We start from the raw sequence: 14,570 nt of genomic DNA on the forward strand, positions 1-14,570 counted from the left end.
TTTGCCTTGCACTGGGTGTAGTCAGTGAGACTGTGAGGCAGGAAAAGCTGGTTTGAGAACAACAGTGAAACAGTACCTCTAATTGCATGCACGTAAATTGTCTTTTCAGCTTTCTCCCTGTGCTAGGCCAGCAGTTGTCCCATGGAAGAACTACACACTTTGGGAAAGGTTACAGGCACCCCTGCTTAGCAAGAGCAATGTCAGTAAGTCAGAGCTGTCCCACTGGACTAGTGTTGTGATGGGTGGGGACTGTCTTCTATCATAAAAATACCTGTATGTGGGACAGCTTTCCCTCTGCAAATCTCCCCAGTTTTGAAAATGATTTGGGCGGAAGTTTATATGGCAAAGACAATTCAAATTGGTCCTGTGGGATTTCATCTCTGTAGCGCTGCCTAAGAAGGGCTTTGCCATGCTCACTTCCAGTGGTGTGGGTCTGTAATAAACCATAAATGTGCTGTGGCTTGTGTACTGTAGTGGTCCTTGAAGGAGTGTGGGTGAGCACATGAAAATCCAATTGTTTTTTCTCCCTTTGTAATATGGGTGGTATTTTGTCACATGGTGAACATGAACTAAGCATTGAATAATGCATCCCAGTTGAAAAATTACTTTAGAAAAGGTCTTTTAATGTAAATACATGCTGCAACTGAACTTGCGGCTTTCCTTGCTCTTTTGAGTGTTTTCAGTCAAGCACAATGATATCATGCTTTCAAGCAGCTGTACTTTGGGACTTCCACTCCCAGGAAACAAAAGCAGGAGCTTAAAGCATGTGATTTTTCTGCTAAGTTCAGTGTAAAGTTTCTGCTAAGATCAGTACAAAGTTGTAATATCTATTTCAAAGCAAACGTCGTAAAGTGGTCTCATTAAGCAGAAACAGCTGTATGATGCAGACAGTGGGTGAATTTTGTTATGATCTCCCAACACTTCAAACACATGCATTCTCCTACATGTTAAAGAAACAGAGTTGTCCATCTTTTCTAGCAGGAGCTGACAGGTTGACTTATTCAAGGCTTGTCTTGACTGTGCAGTCAACTCTAGTCATCTCAAGTATCTGTCTCTATTTCAAGCCTTGTAGCATGCACATACAAGTGCACAGAGTCCACTCAGTGCAATCTGTACCTCAAGAGTATTATGATGTTGGTTGCCCCGAAAGACAAATCTAGGTAAAGGCATGACTTGCAAGCTGGTATCACAGTGATTGTACAGGGCAGGTCTGTTCAAAACCTGCTAGGACTTTGCTTTTCCACAGTGTGCCTAGAAAGGATGGGTGATGTTTTTGCTGCATTTCACTGGAAAATGAGTCATTGCTCCTCCCCAAGATGTAGTGCAGACACCTACTAAAGACACTCTTACAGTGGGACCAATCTTACCAGGGCTGCCCTGAATCTAGAGGACTCTTAGGAATATAATGAACTGCTTAACTCTTTGCAGTGGCTCGTTAAGTAATTTTCCAGGGAAATTCATGACATGCTCTTCTGTACAAAGAGGACTGGCCACTTGTGACTGACTTTCATCATTGTCTCTGGACATATGACTTGTGAGAGGCTCCCCGAGTGGGCTTTAGGGTGCAAAGGGTGGTGGTAAAGAAAGCAAAATTCCCTTCATAGCAACAGCATCATTGAATTTGTTAGGGAAGAAAGGTCAGGGTGGTGGGGTGTGAAAAGATAGGTGGGTTCTCCTCACATTTCAGGGTAAGATTTGCAAGCTCCTTGAATCACCTAAGACTTGCATACTGGGTCAGACCAAAGTCCTGTTCAGCGCAGTGTCCTCTGAGTGCTAGTCCAGCACTGGCCCATAATAGAGGCATGTGAGAGAATGCAGGCATGGGGCAAGTATATAGTAACACTTCCTCAATGTAATGTCCTGTTCCTCAGTAGTTTGCAACTCAAACTTTCTCAGCTACTGCTGGGATCTTGGTGCTTAATAGCACTTGATAAGCTTTTTCTTATTTAATGAATTCTTCTAAGCCTCTCTCAAACCCACATTAACTTTTGGTACCTTCAGCATCGTATAGTATCTACAGAATCCCTCCATTTTGACTAAGTTGTGTGTGCAGTAGCTCCTTCGGTGTGTTTTAAACTGATCTTTTCACTGGAAGCCCTCTAGTCCTGTGTGATGACGTGCAGTGAGCAATCATCCCCTGTTCCCATTCGCCATCCCACTTGTAATTCTACGGACCTCTGTCATAACCTCTATTTGTCATTACAAGTCCCATTGGAAGAACTGTGGTTTATTGTTCTTCCTTCAGAAGCCATTCTTATCTTGAATCATACTTGTGGCCTTTTTCTGTACTTGTATTCCATCACAGATGGAGAATGTGAAATTGCACGTAGTACTTGAGAACCAGGACTGCACTGTGAATTTATATTGATGTTGATCTGTCTTATTACTGTGATTCTAAGATCTCCCTTTCTGAGTGGCAGTAGCTAGTTCAGAGCCATCAAAGGGTATCTTAAGGTAGAACTGTCTTCTCCCTATGTACTTCACTTTGCAGCACTGAATTTCGTCTGGCATATTATAACGCTGTGTCAGAATGAGGCCTTTCAGTAATCCTTTGCAACTGGCTTTTGGCTTTTCACTGTTCTGAACCAATTAGTATCATCAGAAAACTCTTCCTCATCAACTCTGTCCCTGAATCACCTCTGAATACAGTGAACAGCCCAAATCTGTGTAGAGCTTGATGAGATATATGGAGCTGAACAAGCATGTCTACTGTTATGCATAAGCCTAGGACTTTCTACCTTGTCTTGTTGCTGAAGTGGTAGTGCAGCTGTGTAGTTTTGATATTTGCTGACTATATTTCTTTAAATATGTCTCGAAGGTCTTAGCCTGTGGGGAGTTTTAATTGCTTTTCTTTTAGCCCTAATGATGTGTTTTGATTTATCTGAACCTTAAGGACTGTGTTTAGTAGAAATCCGTAGAGGTTATAGAGACTCTCCCTGAATTTGCAACTGGCTTTGGAGTGGGCGCTAACTGTGCACTCAGAAAAGTTGGCTGTGTCTTAAATGCACCAGCAGATCAGTGGAACAGTGCCCATTTACTCCAGCTGGCACTGACCAGGTCTTATCACCCTCCAGCAAATCAACTAGAACATGTGAAAGCTTCCAGACTTTGCTTCCAGAAATTACCCCAGGAAAGATGTGAAAATTAAAAGCTTCACCCCAAAAGATGTGTGGTAAAATCAAGGGCCTTGGCTGTTCCTCTGTGTGTCACAATGCTGTAACTTTAGCATGCTTTCAAATGCTGCAACACGTAGCTGCTAATGTGAAATCTTAGGAAATTATCTTAATCTTCATTCCCTTGAAAGAAGGATTGTGTCCAAATGTTTCCCATGCAAGATAATCTAGATATGTGAAAAGAAGGGAAAAAGAACCTCACAAACCAAAACCCAGGCCCACCAGTTACAGGTAGAGCAAATGGAAACAAGTAGTTGTCTTCAGTGTGACTCCCTGCCTAGAGCACATCATTTCCCGAAAGCTGTACCTGCCACTTCTGGAAACATGTCAGTCTTTATCTTGTGATGATGGTGAGTGTCAGCTGTTTCATGGAAGCTGCATGTTTTAAAATATATCCGTGGTTTAGATAAAAAAGGTCAAGGCCTGATGGGAGGACCTCAGTGATGAAGATGATGTACACTGCAGCAGGAGTTCTCTGTATCTAAGCTGGTATCTGTGGAGTCCCACTGAAAGTTTGTGTCTACCAACTGGTCTTTTCCTCCCTTGTGTAGACTTTGCTTTCCCTTCTCAGCACTGGCTTGCAGGATTTCAGGTCTATCCACATGCTGTCCTGTAGGCTGTGCTTGTTTTGTGACCTGGAATGCAAGCCATCCTTTGCACTGTAAGTGTACGTGCACACATTTAGCATTTTATTGGAATGATTCTGGTTCTGGCATCTGCATATGTAACCTGGGAGGAAGGAAAAGGGTGTTCCCATTGCACTGTGGGGTGCTGAAGCCCAGGGTATTTTGAGCTCAAGGTTGCACAGAAAGCCAGCTCTGTCTTCCCCATCAAGCACTTTGCTGTGTAAACAGTCCTTACCACTCTTCTTTACAAGAATGTTTACAAGAATTTAATTTCTTTGTGCCTTGCAGTGACTTCTAGTTTCCTTTTCTCTCTTCCTGCAGAGACGACTTTCTTTCAATTCCTCCTTGCGTGATCTGTCAGAAACTGTGGAAGCTTTGAGAGAGAGCCTTGGGAAGCTTGTTAAAGAGGTAAGGAGCGCCTTTGTGTCAGGAGAACACATCACCATGGTTGCTGTCTTAGCCTGCAATCAAGTACAAGAAGCATGAGTCTCCTTGGGGCAACTCAAAGTCAAATCCCGTGATTGTTTTGAAACTTCCCTCCATCCTACGGCCATTCTCCCTGAGTCAGTAGAGGCAGCACACACTTTGCAACCCCTTGGCACTTCGAGTTATAAACACCATAGGAGTTTATCAGATGCGTGGCTAAAGGTTGGGTCCTTACGGGAGGAGCAGGAATTAAGATGTTTTCTGTGGGGTTTGTCTTCCCAGCAGTGGTACAACTGTTGGGCTTGCAATGTATCTGCTGCCTAGCAGTGCCTTCCAAACTGCATGCGGAGGTTTTCCTCCTTTCTAGTTTTTTCACTCAGTTGCCAAACATGTCAGGGTTGTTACTTGGTTGTATCTGCTGGTCTCTGGGTATGGTGAGGGTATGGCATGTGGAAAAGATGTTGTGGCTGTTCTAATCTAAATTAGTAGCTGTTTGCTCTTTGTCTAGCTAGCTTTTTGGGGCAGAGATTGGTTTTGGGTCTTTGTGGGGCACTCAGTGTAATGGCATCACAACACTGGCTGTGAGGCTCTGGCAAAACATAAATAGCGATTTGGAGAGCTAAAGTGACATTATAGAGACTGCAAATGATTTGTTTTTGCAGGTGAAATGACAGACTAAGAAAAAAGCCCTGCATGCCTAGCATGAGTCAGAAGTCCAAAACTGGGGGGTTTTTGTGAGCCAGAAACTTATCTTTGTTGCTTTTTGGCTGGCTCTGACTTTGAAGTGCTGCTACTAGGCAAAAACATTCTTTCCCTGAAGCAGAAATCACAACCACCTAAACTAAACAATGCTGCTGCCGCCTCCTCCCCTTTGCTAGTCTTCTGTCTTTGCATCAGAGCAAGAGAGCTCAGAGCAGTGAACGGCAGTAACCTCTGAGAGCATGCACAAGAGCGGGTCACTTCAGGTTAGCGTGCGCTCCACTCCCACAGAGAGGCGGCTGCCGGGAGCCAGCACCGTGCCAGCCAAAGATTCCTGGCACGCATTGCTCTCCCAGTCCCACAACCTGCTGCTGGGTCCCATTTACAGTGAAATTAAGATGATTTCAGGATCAGCTTCAGTTAAGACCATGGCAGAGCTCTTGCTGCTAGCGGGGAGGCTGCCCTTCAGAGTTTGATCACAGCTGTTTCCTGTTACGTCACTTAAGTTTGCCTTTTTTTCTTGTCTGGGATAAAAATAATTGAAACCATGTGATACTCAGTTTGCTGATGTGGCTGAAAATGTCCCAGGATAATATGCCTTTTGCTTGGCAGATGGTTTGGGTAGGACTACCTTTTATTCTCGCCCTATTGCTGTGCAAACAAAGGCAGCTTTTTCCTCTGCGTACAGAGTGAGCTGCTCCAGATGGCTTGACCGAAAGTTACTTCTTATTGTCTGGCAGGCTGATTTCTGTGTGAAAAGGAGGGACTTGCTCCCTTGTTACGAAGGGCAGCAGCTTGAGGGGGTGGAGAGAACTATTGTTTGTGCCATGTCTAGGAGCCTTTCTAGCAAGGAATTTTAATTTGAGAATGATCTGAACAAAATATTTGTCTCTGAGTATGGGGATGGATTGGGTCTGTGTCCCTGGGCTCTTTAAATCAGCTTAGGAGGGCAGATTAAACACTGAGAGCAAGGGCAACAAGAAACACTTAGAGAGCCAGGTCTGATGTCCGGGAGGAAAAATAGCTCAGTAACCCTTCACATATGAGATACTTGTTTCCAGTGGTGTGAACAGAGCAGCTTTGCATGTCAGTTGTAAAGTTGCTGGTGCCAAAAGATGAAACAAAGCTCCTAGCTCAAACTCTTTAAAATTATGTGTAAAAAATATATTTGCTAATGCAGCCCCTTTTGCAAGACAGCTGCCACCTCATATGTTTATGGGAATTAGCTGCACTTCCTATTTGTGTACCTTTGCTCGTGTTGGGGAGTTTATGGTACTTTAGCTAAAGCAGTTGACTTTCTGCTGAGGAAGAAATCAGCTGTTCTACCTAAGGTACCAAAAACTCCCCAAGGGGTCCCTTTGAATTGGACACTCAAACTGTCACACCTGAAATGCATGCTTGGCCTTTTGGGTGAGGAATCATCAAGTCCAAAAATCCACATGATCATATGTAACCAACAAAAGCTGTTGTGTGACATGTTTTCATTCATGTCCCATGATGCTAGTGTCCTGTCAGTCACCCTGAACCTGTGAAGCCAGATTGAGTGGCACCAGGGTGCAGACAAAGGCAGTAGTGAGGAAATGAAAGTACACTTGAAGCAGTCCCTCTGGGCACATGTACTGAATCCCTAGGCTTTAGCTGTTCTCACAGCTGTCTTCCATCATATCAATGTGTCACGTGTTTTCAGGCAGCTAAAAATAGAGGCTCCTTGTGTATGTGACACATAGTAGCTGTTGTTTAGCATCAAGAATTTTTGTCCAGATGTTGGCACATGGAAAGCTTGCACAGTGCTACAGGTGAACACGAAGGGTCAGGTTTGTCTCCCAGTGTAAGGCCAGAGACTCCAGGTGTGCTTTCCTTGGGTGAATTTGGATTGAATCATTCCCATACACCTGTCGCTTTCTGCATTGCTGCTGGCTGGCATTGCCAGCTGTCCTAGACTTTGATTATCTGCATTTTATTTAAACAAAGGTGACAAAACCAATACACAGTGAGCAAAACTGGCAGGTGGTTTTGAGTGACTCTGTTACTGTCTCTGAAAACAGGCCAGTTGGGCCACAGCATCTGAAGTTGTTTGAGATGCAACTGATGAGCAGTTACAAATAGGTGTCTCAGCAGCTCTGCTTGCCCTTATTAGTGCATGTCGCTGTTCTGGGCAGCAGAGCAAGAACATCCAAATTAATGTCACCTGATATTTCAGTAGCAGTCAAGAAATCAGATCAAATGCTAGAAAAGATTTTTAAAAAGGGATAGAGACCTAGCTATAAGATGTTACCATGGCATTATATAAAACTGTGGATTGCCATCCTGTTCAATATGGAATACAGATCTAGGCCCTTCCTCTCCAAAAAGGGGTAGCAGAACTGGAAATAGTTTAGAGAAGGGCAGTTAGGACATTTAGAAGTGGAATGACTTTCACACAAGGAACAAGGGAGTAGGCTGGGACTGTCAGCTTGTAAAAAAAGATGAGTTGGGGATATGACAGAGGTCTATAGAGTTGAGTGGCTCAGAAGAAAGAGATATGGCTTGAATGTTCACTGTCTTTTCCAGTCCAAAAAACATGGCACCAAATGGAGCTAAGCACAGCTAACTTAAGGAGAGGGGAGAAGAGGTTCTTTCCAGTGATGTGTTGGATGTTAAATGCTTGTGGATGTTCAAAATAGGAGTTTACCATGGAAGAAATTCATTGAAGGTTAGGAAATAGAAGTTCCCTGAGCTGAAAATAAATGGAAGCTGAAAGGTTACTTAGGGGAAGTATCCTACACTCTTGCCCTTGCCTTGTATTTCCTAACATCCACTTCTTGTCACCATCACAGAGGTTGCTGAGATAAACAGAATTCTAATCAGTATGGACACATATCTGCTGATTTTCTTACATCTCCAGATAGGGAGCCTGAGAGCAATGCTCAAGTGTAGCGTGAAACCAGTGTTCATGGAGGTACATTGCTTTTTATGTTGTGGTGAGCTTGGTCATGCCTCTGTGGACGGCAACGTTAATGCAGTGAGCCCCTGGTGATTTTTGTTCATGACATGTTGCAGGTAGGTGCTTATGCCAGGCAAATGAGTCTGCATGTACTAGTCATCCTGTCCAGCTGTGTGTTGTCACCTCGAGCCTGGTGTTGGGCCGGCTGAGCAGGAGAAGGCTCCTTGCTGTGGCTGGCTGCGTGCACAGCTCATGCTATGATCAGGCCTCAGGCTGCAGCTGGCTTGTTTTCAAGGGTTTTCTGGGAATGCAGTTGACAACAGGGCAGGGAGGTGCTGGGGGCAGGGGACAAGTGACACCAATCGAGGAGGTCAAACTGGCTGCCTGGTGTAAATGAGGGAAAGCTTGCTGACCTTGGTGGAATTGTTCTAGGTGACACTGCTGGGGCCTTGCAGATCATCCAGCCTTCGTCCCATGAGCTGCACTCACTTTGTGGTGTTCCTTACTCCCTTTTCTGACTCAATGCACCCCACCCCACCCGGTGTGAGGGGGCTCCACTTGAATGTGAGCCATTGCACAACTGGGAGGAGAAGTGGAGGAGAAGTGGCTTCCACGTGAGAGGGCAGGGAGGGCAGGAAGCACCCACAGCACTGGAGGAGAAAACTTAAGAGTAAAGAGCTTGGCAAGGGCACATTCCTTATGCATGCACAGAAGAGACTTCCCTCTACGTTCTCCCACTGTGGCAGGGCGAAATGTGTTTTCCCTGGTCTTTACTGTTGATGTTGCATTCAAGGGGATTCTTATCTGTTCAAAACCAGATGTGTGATTTGAAGGAGAATGGCAAGATTGTCTCCTTTCGCTAATCCTGTTCTTATCCCTGCTTCCACTCTTTTCTCCCACCTCCCTCTCCAGTTGCTGAGCATGAAGAGCTGGAGTGACATGAGACAAGAGGTGATGTTCCTGACCAATGTGAATGCTTCAAACTCCTCTACACAGATTTACCAGGCTGTGTCTCGCATTGTGTGTGGCCATCCCGAGGGTGGAGGGCTCAAAATTAAATCCCTCAACTGGTATGAGGATAACAATTACAAAGCACTGTTTGGAGGCAACAGCACTGAAGACGATGTAACTAACTTCTATGATAACTCCACAAGTAAGTGTAACCCTGGCATGGCCTAAGGTCCCATCTACTTCACGGTTGTCATTGCTAGTATTTCCCAAACTTCCACAGATGAAAGCAGGTGGCCCTGAGGGACAGCGTACCTTCCACTGTTTCAGAAAGGCATGTGCATTCTGCCTCCTGCACAAGCTCTTAAGGCCAGTCAGGATATCAACATGCAAGAGATTCCCAAGGTCCTTGTGTAGACTCCACGGAAGGCTATGCAGTGGACCTCTGTCAGGGGGAGAAGGAGTGCAGTCTTGTTCAGTCTTTGGAAATCTGGCCTTTTCTGGACAAATTTTGCTTGTGCCATGCAGCAGGGTTGTGATAATGGTGCAGAACTAGCAGTGTGGCTTTTAATGCTGGAGGCTACCTGGATGCTTCAAGTTTGCTGGGCAGACCGTGGAGGCTTGGACTGAAAGGGGCTTTTTGTGGAGCTTTGCAGTAGAGGGGGGTTTTTGTTGTCTGACAAATGCTGTGCTTTCAGCTGTGACTGTCCTTAAAGCCCGCACAAGTGGGGCATATGCCTTCTGCAGTTGTCACCGTGCCGTTCAGCCATTCACCCTTGACCTCTCCTCCTCAGCGCCCTACTGCAATGAGCTGATGAAGAACCTGGAATCCAGCCCGCTTTCCAGGATTATCTGGAGGGCTTTGAAACCCTTGCTGATTGGGAAGATCTTGTATACTCCAGACACACCAGCCATAAGGAAGGTCATGACTGAGGTAACTCTAGCCCTATCCTCTGATATGTAGAATGAGGTATGTCCTCTGGCAGTGCAGCTTAGCTGCTCTGTGTTAAATTAGGCCCTAGAAAGGATTGCCTACAAACCACAGCCTCCCTAGTCTCTCACCTCCCATGCACTTGCTGTTGAAGGCTCAGGGAGAAAAGGCCAGGCTGAACTCTTTTTCTAGACTTGGCTGGAAGCTTTTCTGGTGGTGCCTTTCGATTATCTACAGGCTTTGCACCTCTGATGTGGGATATGGGAGTGGGGAAGACCTTGATAAGCCTTCAGGTGTCCTTCCCTCTCCTCCACTGCAGGCTGGTCAGCAGATCCTTAATCATTTCCGATTGTGGTTTACCTAATGTGCTCTCTAATTCCCCAACCTCCCTCAGCAAGACTCTTCTAGCACATGGGGAGAGGCTGCCTCTGTGTGCCCTTCATCTCCAAGACAGAGTCGTTCTCCACCAAGCCTTGAAAGGCAATGCTCAGCCGCAGGCATCCACACTCCCTGTTGTTGTTTTCCTTCCAAGTGCACTTGATTTTTCCTTACTCTGGTCCTTGCAGAAGCTGAGCTGCTGCTTGAATATAAGCAACACTCGGTACTTCGCTTGACAGGTCAATGCACCCTGTCAGCCCACAGTGGATCTCTGCCAGCTTTTGGAAATAACCTTCCTCTCCTTTTTGCCGACAGGTGAACAGGACGTTCCAGGAGCTGGGTGTGTTTCGTGACCTTGGAGGGATGTGGGAGGAGATAAGCCCGAAGATTTGGACGTTTATGGAAAGTAGTCAGGAAATGGATCTCATTCGGGTCAGTATGCTGTCCTTGCCAGAACCACCACTGTTGTCTTCTGCAATAAGTGATGAAATACTTACTTTAGATGGTGCTTCAGTGCTGAGCTGGGCAGATAAACAGTATCGATAGGACCCCTTCTTGAAACACATTGTGATTGTACCAATCTTGCATTATGCTTGTCATTCCTTCCTTCATGTAACAACCTGCTGCAAACAGGAGCAGTGTGTGTTTAACTCCTGTTTCTAGTCTGCCTGGGGAAATGAGCTGTTTCTTCCACAGTGTTCCTCTAATGTGGCATGACTATATAGCTTGGGATATTTTTGTGAACTGGGGACCTGTGGGCTTGACGACATGTTCAGCTGCCTGTGCTGTGCACTTCTCCATAACAGTGCTCTCGTGATAGCAGCAAAGCAAGCGGTCGTATACCTAGATCAGATCCTTGAAGGTGCCAGGTGGCCTTGGGCCCCATTGGGTACAGTAGGAATTGAATGGTTATCATGCTAGAGTTGAACCTAGATGCCTGGCAGTAATCTAGCATAAATCTTGTAAAAACTTAGTTTGGAGTTGCATGGTACACTTAATTTAGTAATACTTTGGTGCTCATGGGAGAAGAGCAAACACCCTACCGCTGATCGCTTCATAACGTGCCATGCATGCTAGACCATGAAGAAGGGTCTGGGAGTCTTGTTTGGATTTGACATGCTTTCTGCTAACCTGTTCGCTCCCTGGAGCATTGTGCCAGATGTTAGACCTGCATTACTGGGGCATACCTGCTTAAGTGGTTTAGTTCACTGTTGCTTCCCTCAGGTGCAACTCTAAGGTGTGGATCTTTGCACCCTGTGCTGGTGTCTTTGGAAGCACAGTGGTGTAAAACTGGGATTGCGCAACAGAGAAGCAGTCGTAGACTACCTTTTCCTGCTGTCTCGGCAAGGCAGCTGGTTGGGTGTCATAGTGCAGCCGTTTATACAGAGACTTCCCCAGGCCTTTTAATCCTTGAAGTTCATTCCTTGTTTAATGCAATGTAATGCTGTACTGAATAGCCTCTGACCTGCCCTGTTGCACTTCCGCATCAACATGACATACTAGAGGGTGAGAGACATCCTTTTTATCACTCCTGTGCCTCTGTTGGCTTTATGAAAGTTCATTCTGTAGATGTTGGTATCAGGGAGGTGAGAGTCAGGGCTGTCAACTGTAAATTGAACCGTTTGCTGCAGAGAGTGCAGACAGAAAGTCAAGGTTTGGATATTGGTTTGCAGTCATGTCCTTTGAAAAGTGAATGTTGCTGTATGTTTTTTTAATTTTTTTTTCTAAATGAGCCCCGGGCTTTTCTGGTTTTGTCTTTTATGCTTCTGGTTAACACTGCTGGCTCTGGTAGTTAATTCTTGATCTTCCCAGCACTCTGATCTTCTCCTCCTCTCTATTGGCACAGTAGCAGGGATTCATTTGTTGTCACCTGTTGCAGTTCACACAAGCAGGAGTACTTCACTGTCAGTGCCTGGGCAGCTCCCGGCCAGCATCCCATTCAGTTTAGAGGTGCAGCACAGATCTCTTGTACATGAACAGGCTGAAATATAGAGTTGCCTGTTTGTGGCTGCTTTGAAGGGGGAGGTCAGTCCTTTGCTGTTTGTTAGCCTCTGAGGCTGCCATGCTCCTGGTTGACCAGTCATCACTACCTAACTTTCTGTGTGTGCAATCTGTTTGGCATATTGCTTCCTGCTGAAGGAGAGGAAAGTGCTTTGCTGGCCCACCTCTGGCACTTCCAGCTTGATGCTAATGCAGCTGCTAACTTCAGGGAGGACAACATGTGTCCCTGGAGTTAAGAAGCCTTAATACTGCTGCTGAACACAACGCAGCTGAGCCCCTTCCCTGCAGGCATGGTGCCCTTTCTGCTGGGGAGCATGGCACAAGCCAACCTGGGGAGAGCAAATGTGAAGAGAGCGCAGCCGATCTCTGTTTGTTCACATTTCCCTTTTGCACATTCTTTGCCAGCTTGGCCTGTTCTGTTTTCTGAGTTCGTGATGCTGTTTTTGTAACTGTGTGACCTGTTACTTTCTGGTTTGCTGATAACAGCAGAGCATGGGGAAGCTCCTCGCCTCTTCACTTCATTCTTTGTTCTGGCAGAAAATCCATTTCGTGTTTTTATTGGTTAGCATTTTTAAGGTTTTCTCTCTCGTGCAGGGTTTTTTTCCTCTCTCCCCTACTTCAGTTCAACTGTGTCCTTTACAATTAATGCTCCCCTTCTGCCAGCTGTGTTATTGTCTGCCCAGAGGACTGGTTTCTGCTTCAATGCCAGGTGCTTCTACCTGGACTGCACTTGCGTGGGGCATTGTGCTTACTTACACGTAGTGGGGCAATAGCCCGTCCTCAGAAAGCTAGCAGTTAAACCAGGTGAAAAAAGCACTGTCCCAGATAGAACAGAGAGGCAGGAGATCCAGGATGTCATGGCTGTACAAGGCTGCTTCAGCCAGCTCTGATAGCGCAATAGCAAAATATGTAAGGAAAGCCAGCCGGCCTCTGGTGCTGGTATCTCTGCTCAGCACTGTGACAGTTCAGCCTCCAGCCATGCCACAGCCCCTCTCCATCCCAGCCGAGAGCAGAGGTTTGCTCGGGAGAGGTGAGCAGAGCCTGGCACCCACCATCAGCCAAACGCGTTTCTCCTGAACGTGTATCTCTCTCTTCCCTGTTTTGCTGGCGCAAGACCTGGTTTGCATGTGCAGGGTGCAGAGCTGTGCGTGGCTCTCTGCTGCCCTCTCCTTGGGAAACGGGTGGCAGAACATGGAGGCAGCCAGCCAGCCTGCAAAGCACATCCCGATGGTGTAGCTGTGTGCCTGGGGACGCACATCCTTTGCAGTGGGAGGGTAAGAGGAAGGACCCCACCATGCTGACCTTCTCAGTATGGCAGAAGGCCTCTCCCTGCACCTTTTTAAAAAGTGTTTTCCTTGGTAGTACTAGTTTTCATGATGAGAGAGGAAATCTAACGTTAATTCTCAACAACTGTTTCTCTTTTGAAAACAAAATATCTGCAGACTCTGCTGAAAGGCAAAGCTCTCTGGGACCTGCACTTGCCAGCTTCCAGCTGGACAGTGGAGGACGTTGCCCGTTTTCTGTCAAACCATCCGGAGGACTTTGAGACAGCAAATGGCTCGGTATATACCTGGGTGGACGCCTTCAATGAGACAGACCGGGCTATCCAGACCATCTCCCGCTTCATGGAGGTGAGATCCTGCTAGTGTGGGCAAGGAGCTGGGGGAGGGCAGCAGCCTGGTCTCCACTCGTGCAGTGCGGCATTCCTGGAAAGGGAAGATAGGCGTTCCTCAGCCCATTTTCTGTCAACGAGCAGGCTTTAGTAGGACTGAGTGCACACATGTTAGAAAATATCATTTATTCAGGTGCCTAAATATAGATATAGGAACGTAACTGTAGGCCTTGTTCTTGAAGCTCTCGCTTTGGGCGTTGCATGTGGTTTCCCACCCTGTTGTTACTGGGCGACTGAGAGCTCCTGCTTGCTTCAGCAGTGTGACAGCTCAAATTTTGATCTGGGGTTTTAGCTGGGGACTGCGGTAAAGGCAGCAGCTGCTTTAAGCTGAGGAAGACATAGAGAATTTGTTCTACTTGTCACTTGGTCATCTTTGCAGATGGGTGCAAGCAGAAACAAACTTTGACCTGTCAGGGCCTGGTCCAAAGCTTTTGGGTGTCTCTGCTGATTTTTAGAGGCTTTGAATCAGAACTAGTTCATTGGTAACAGAGAAAATAAGACTATCTATGGAAATTGATGCTTGGATAGGATCCTATAGCTAGTATTACAATGCTACCAAACCTCTTGTTCAGAAAATGCCTTTGCTGGGGCATTTCTCAGTGATATATGTTTGACTGGCAGGTGACCATCAAGCAGGGAAAAATGACATCTGAGGCAACTTGCTGGTCTACCATGAGTCCAATGCTGCAGCCTTTTCCTGGGCATGGCATTACCATGGCAGAGTTCTCCTATTTTCTCCCTCCCAAACGTAAACAAAGTACATTCTGGTTTGGTAACTTATTCCATAAACGCT

At 46.2% G+C, this 14,570-nt stretch overlaps 1 protein-coding gene across 2 annotated transcripts in view; it reads left to right on the forward strand.

Moving 5' to 3' along the window:
- Positions 1-14,570, forward strand: part of ABCA1 (ATP binding cassette subfamily A member 1) — a 79,313-nt gene that overhangs the window by 36,626 nt on the left and 28,117 nt on the right. For both annotated transcript variants that reach the window (XM_059834142.1, XM_009811835.2), the window contains exons 7-11: positions 4,121-4,207; positions 8,760-9,000; positions 9,590-9,729; positions 10,420-10,536; positions 13,548-13,736. In XM_059834142.1, coding sequence (XP_059690125.1) covers positions 4,121-4,207; positions 8,760-9,000; positions 9,590-9,729; positions 10,420-10,536; positions 13,548-13,736 — 774 coding nt within the window. The remainder of the gene's footprint in view (positions 1-4,120; positions 4,208-8,759; positions 9,001-9,589; positions 9,730-10,419; positions 10,537-13,547; positions 13,737-14,570) is intronic.

The sequence above is a fragment of the Gavia stellata genome, chromosome Z (genome assembly GCF_030936135.1).
Source record: "Gavia stellata isolate bGavSte3 chromosome Z, bGavSte3.hap2, whole genome shotgun sequence".
Lineage (NCBI taxonomy): Eukaryota > Metazoa > Chordata > Aves > Gaviiformes > Gaviidae > Gavia > Gavia stellata.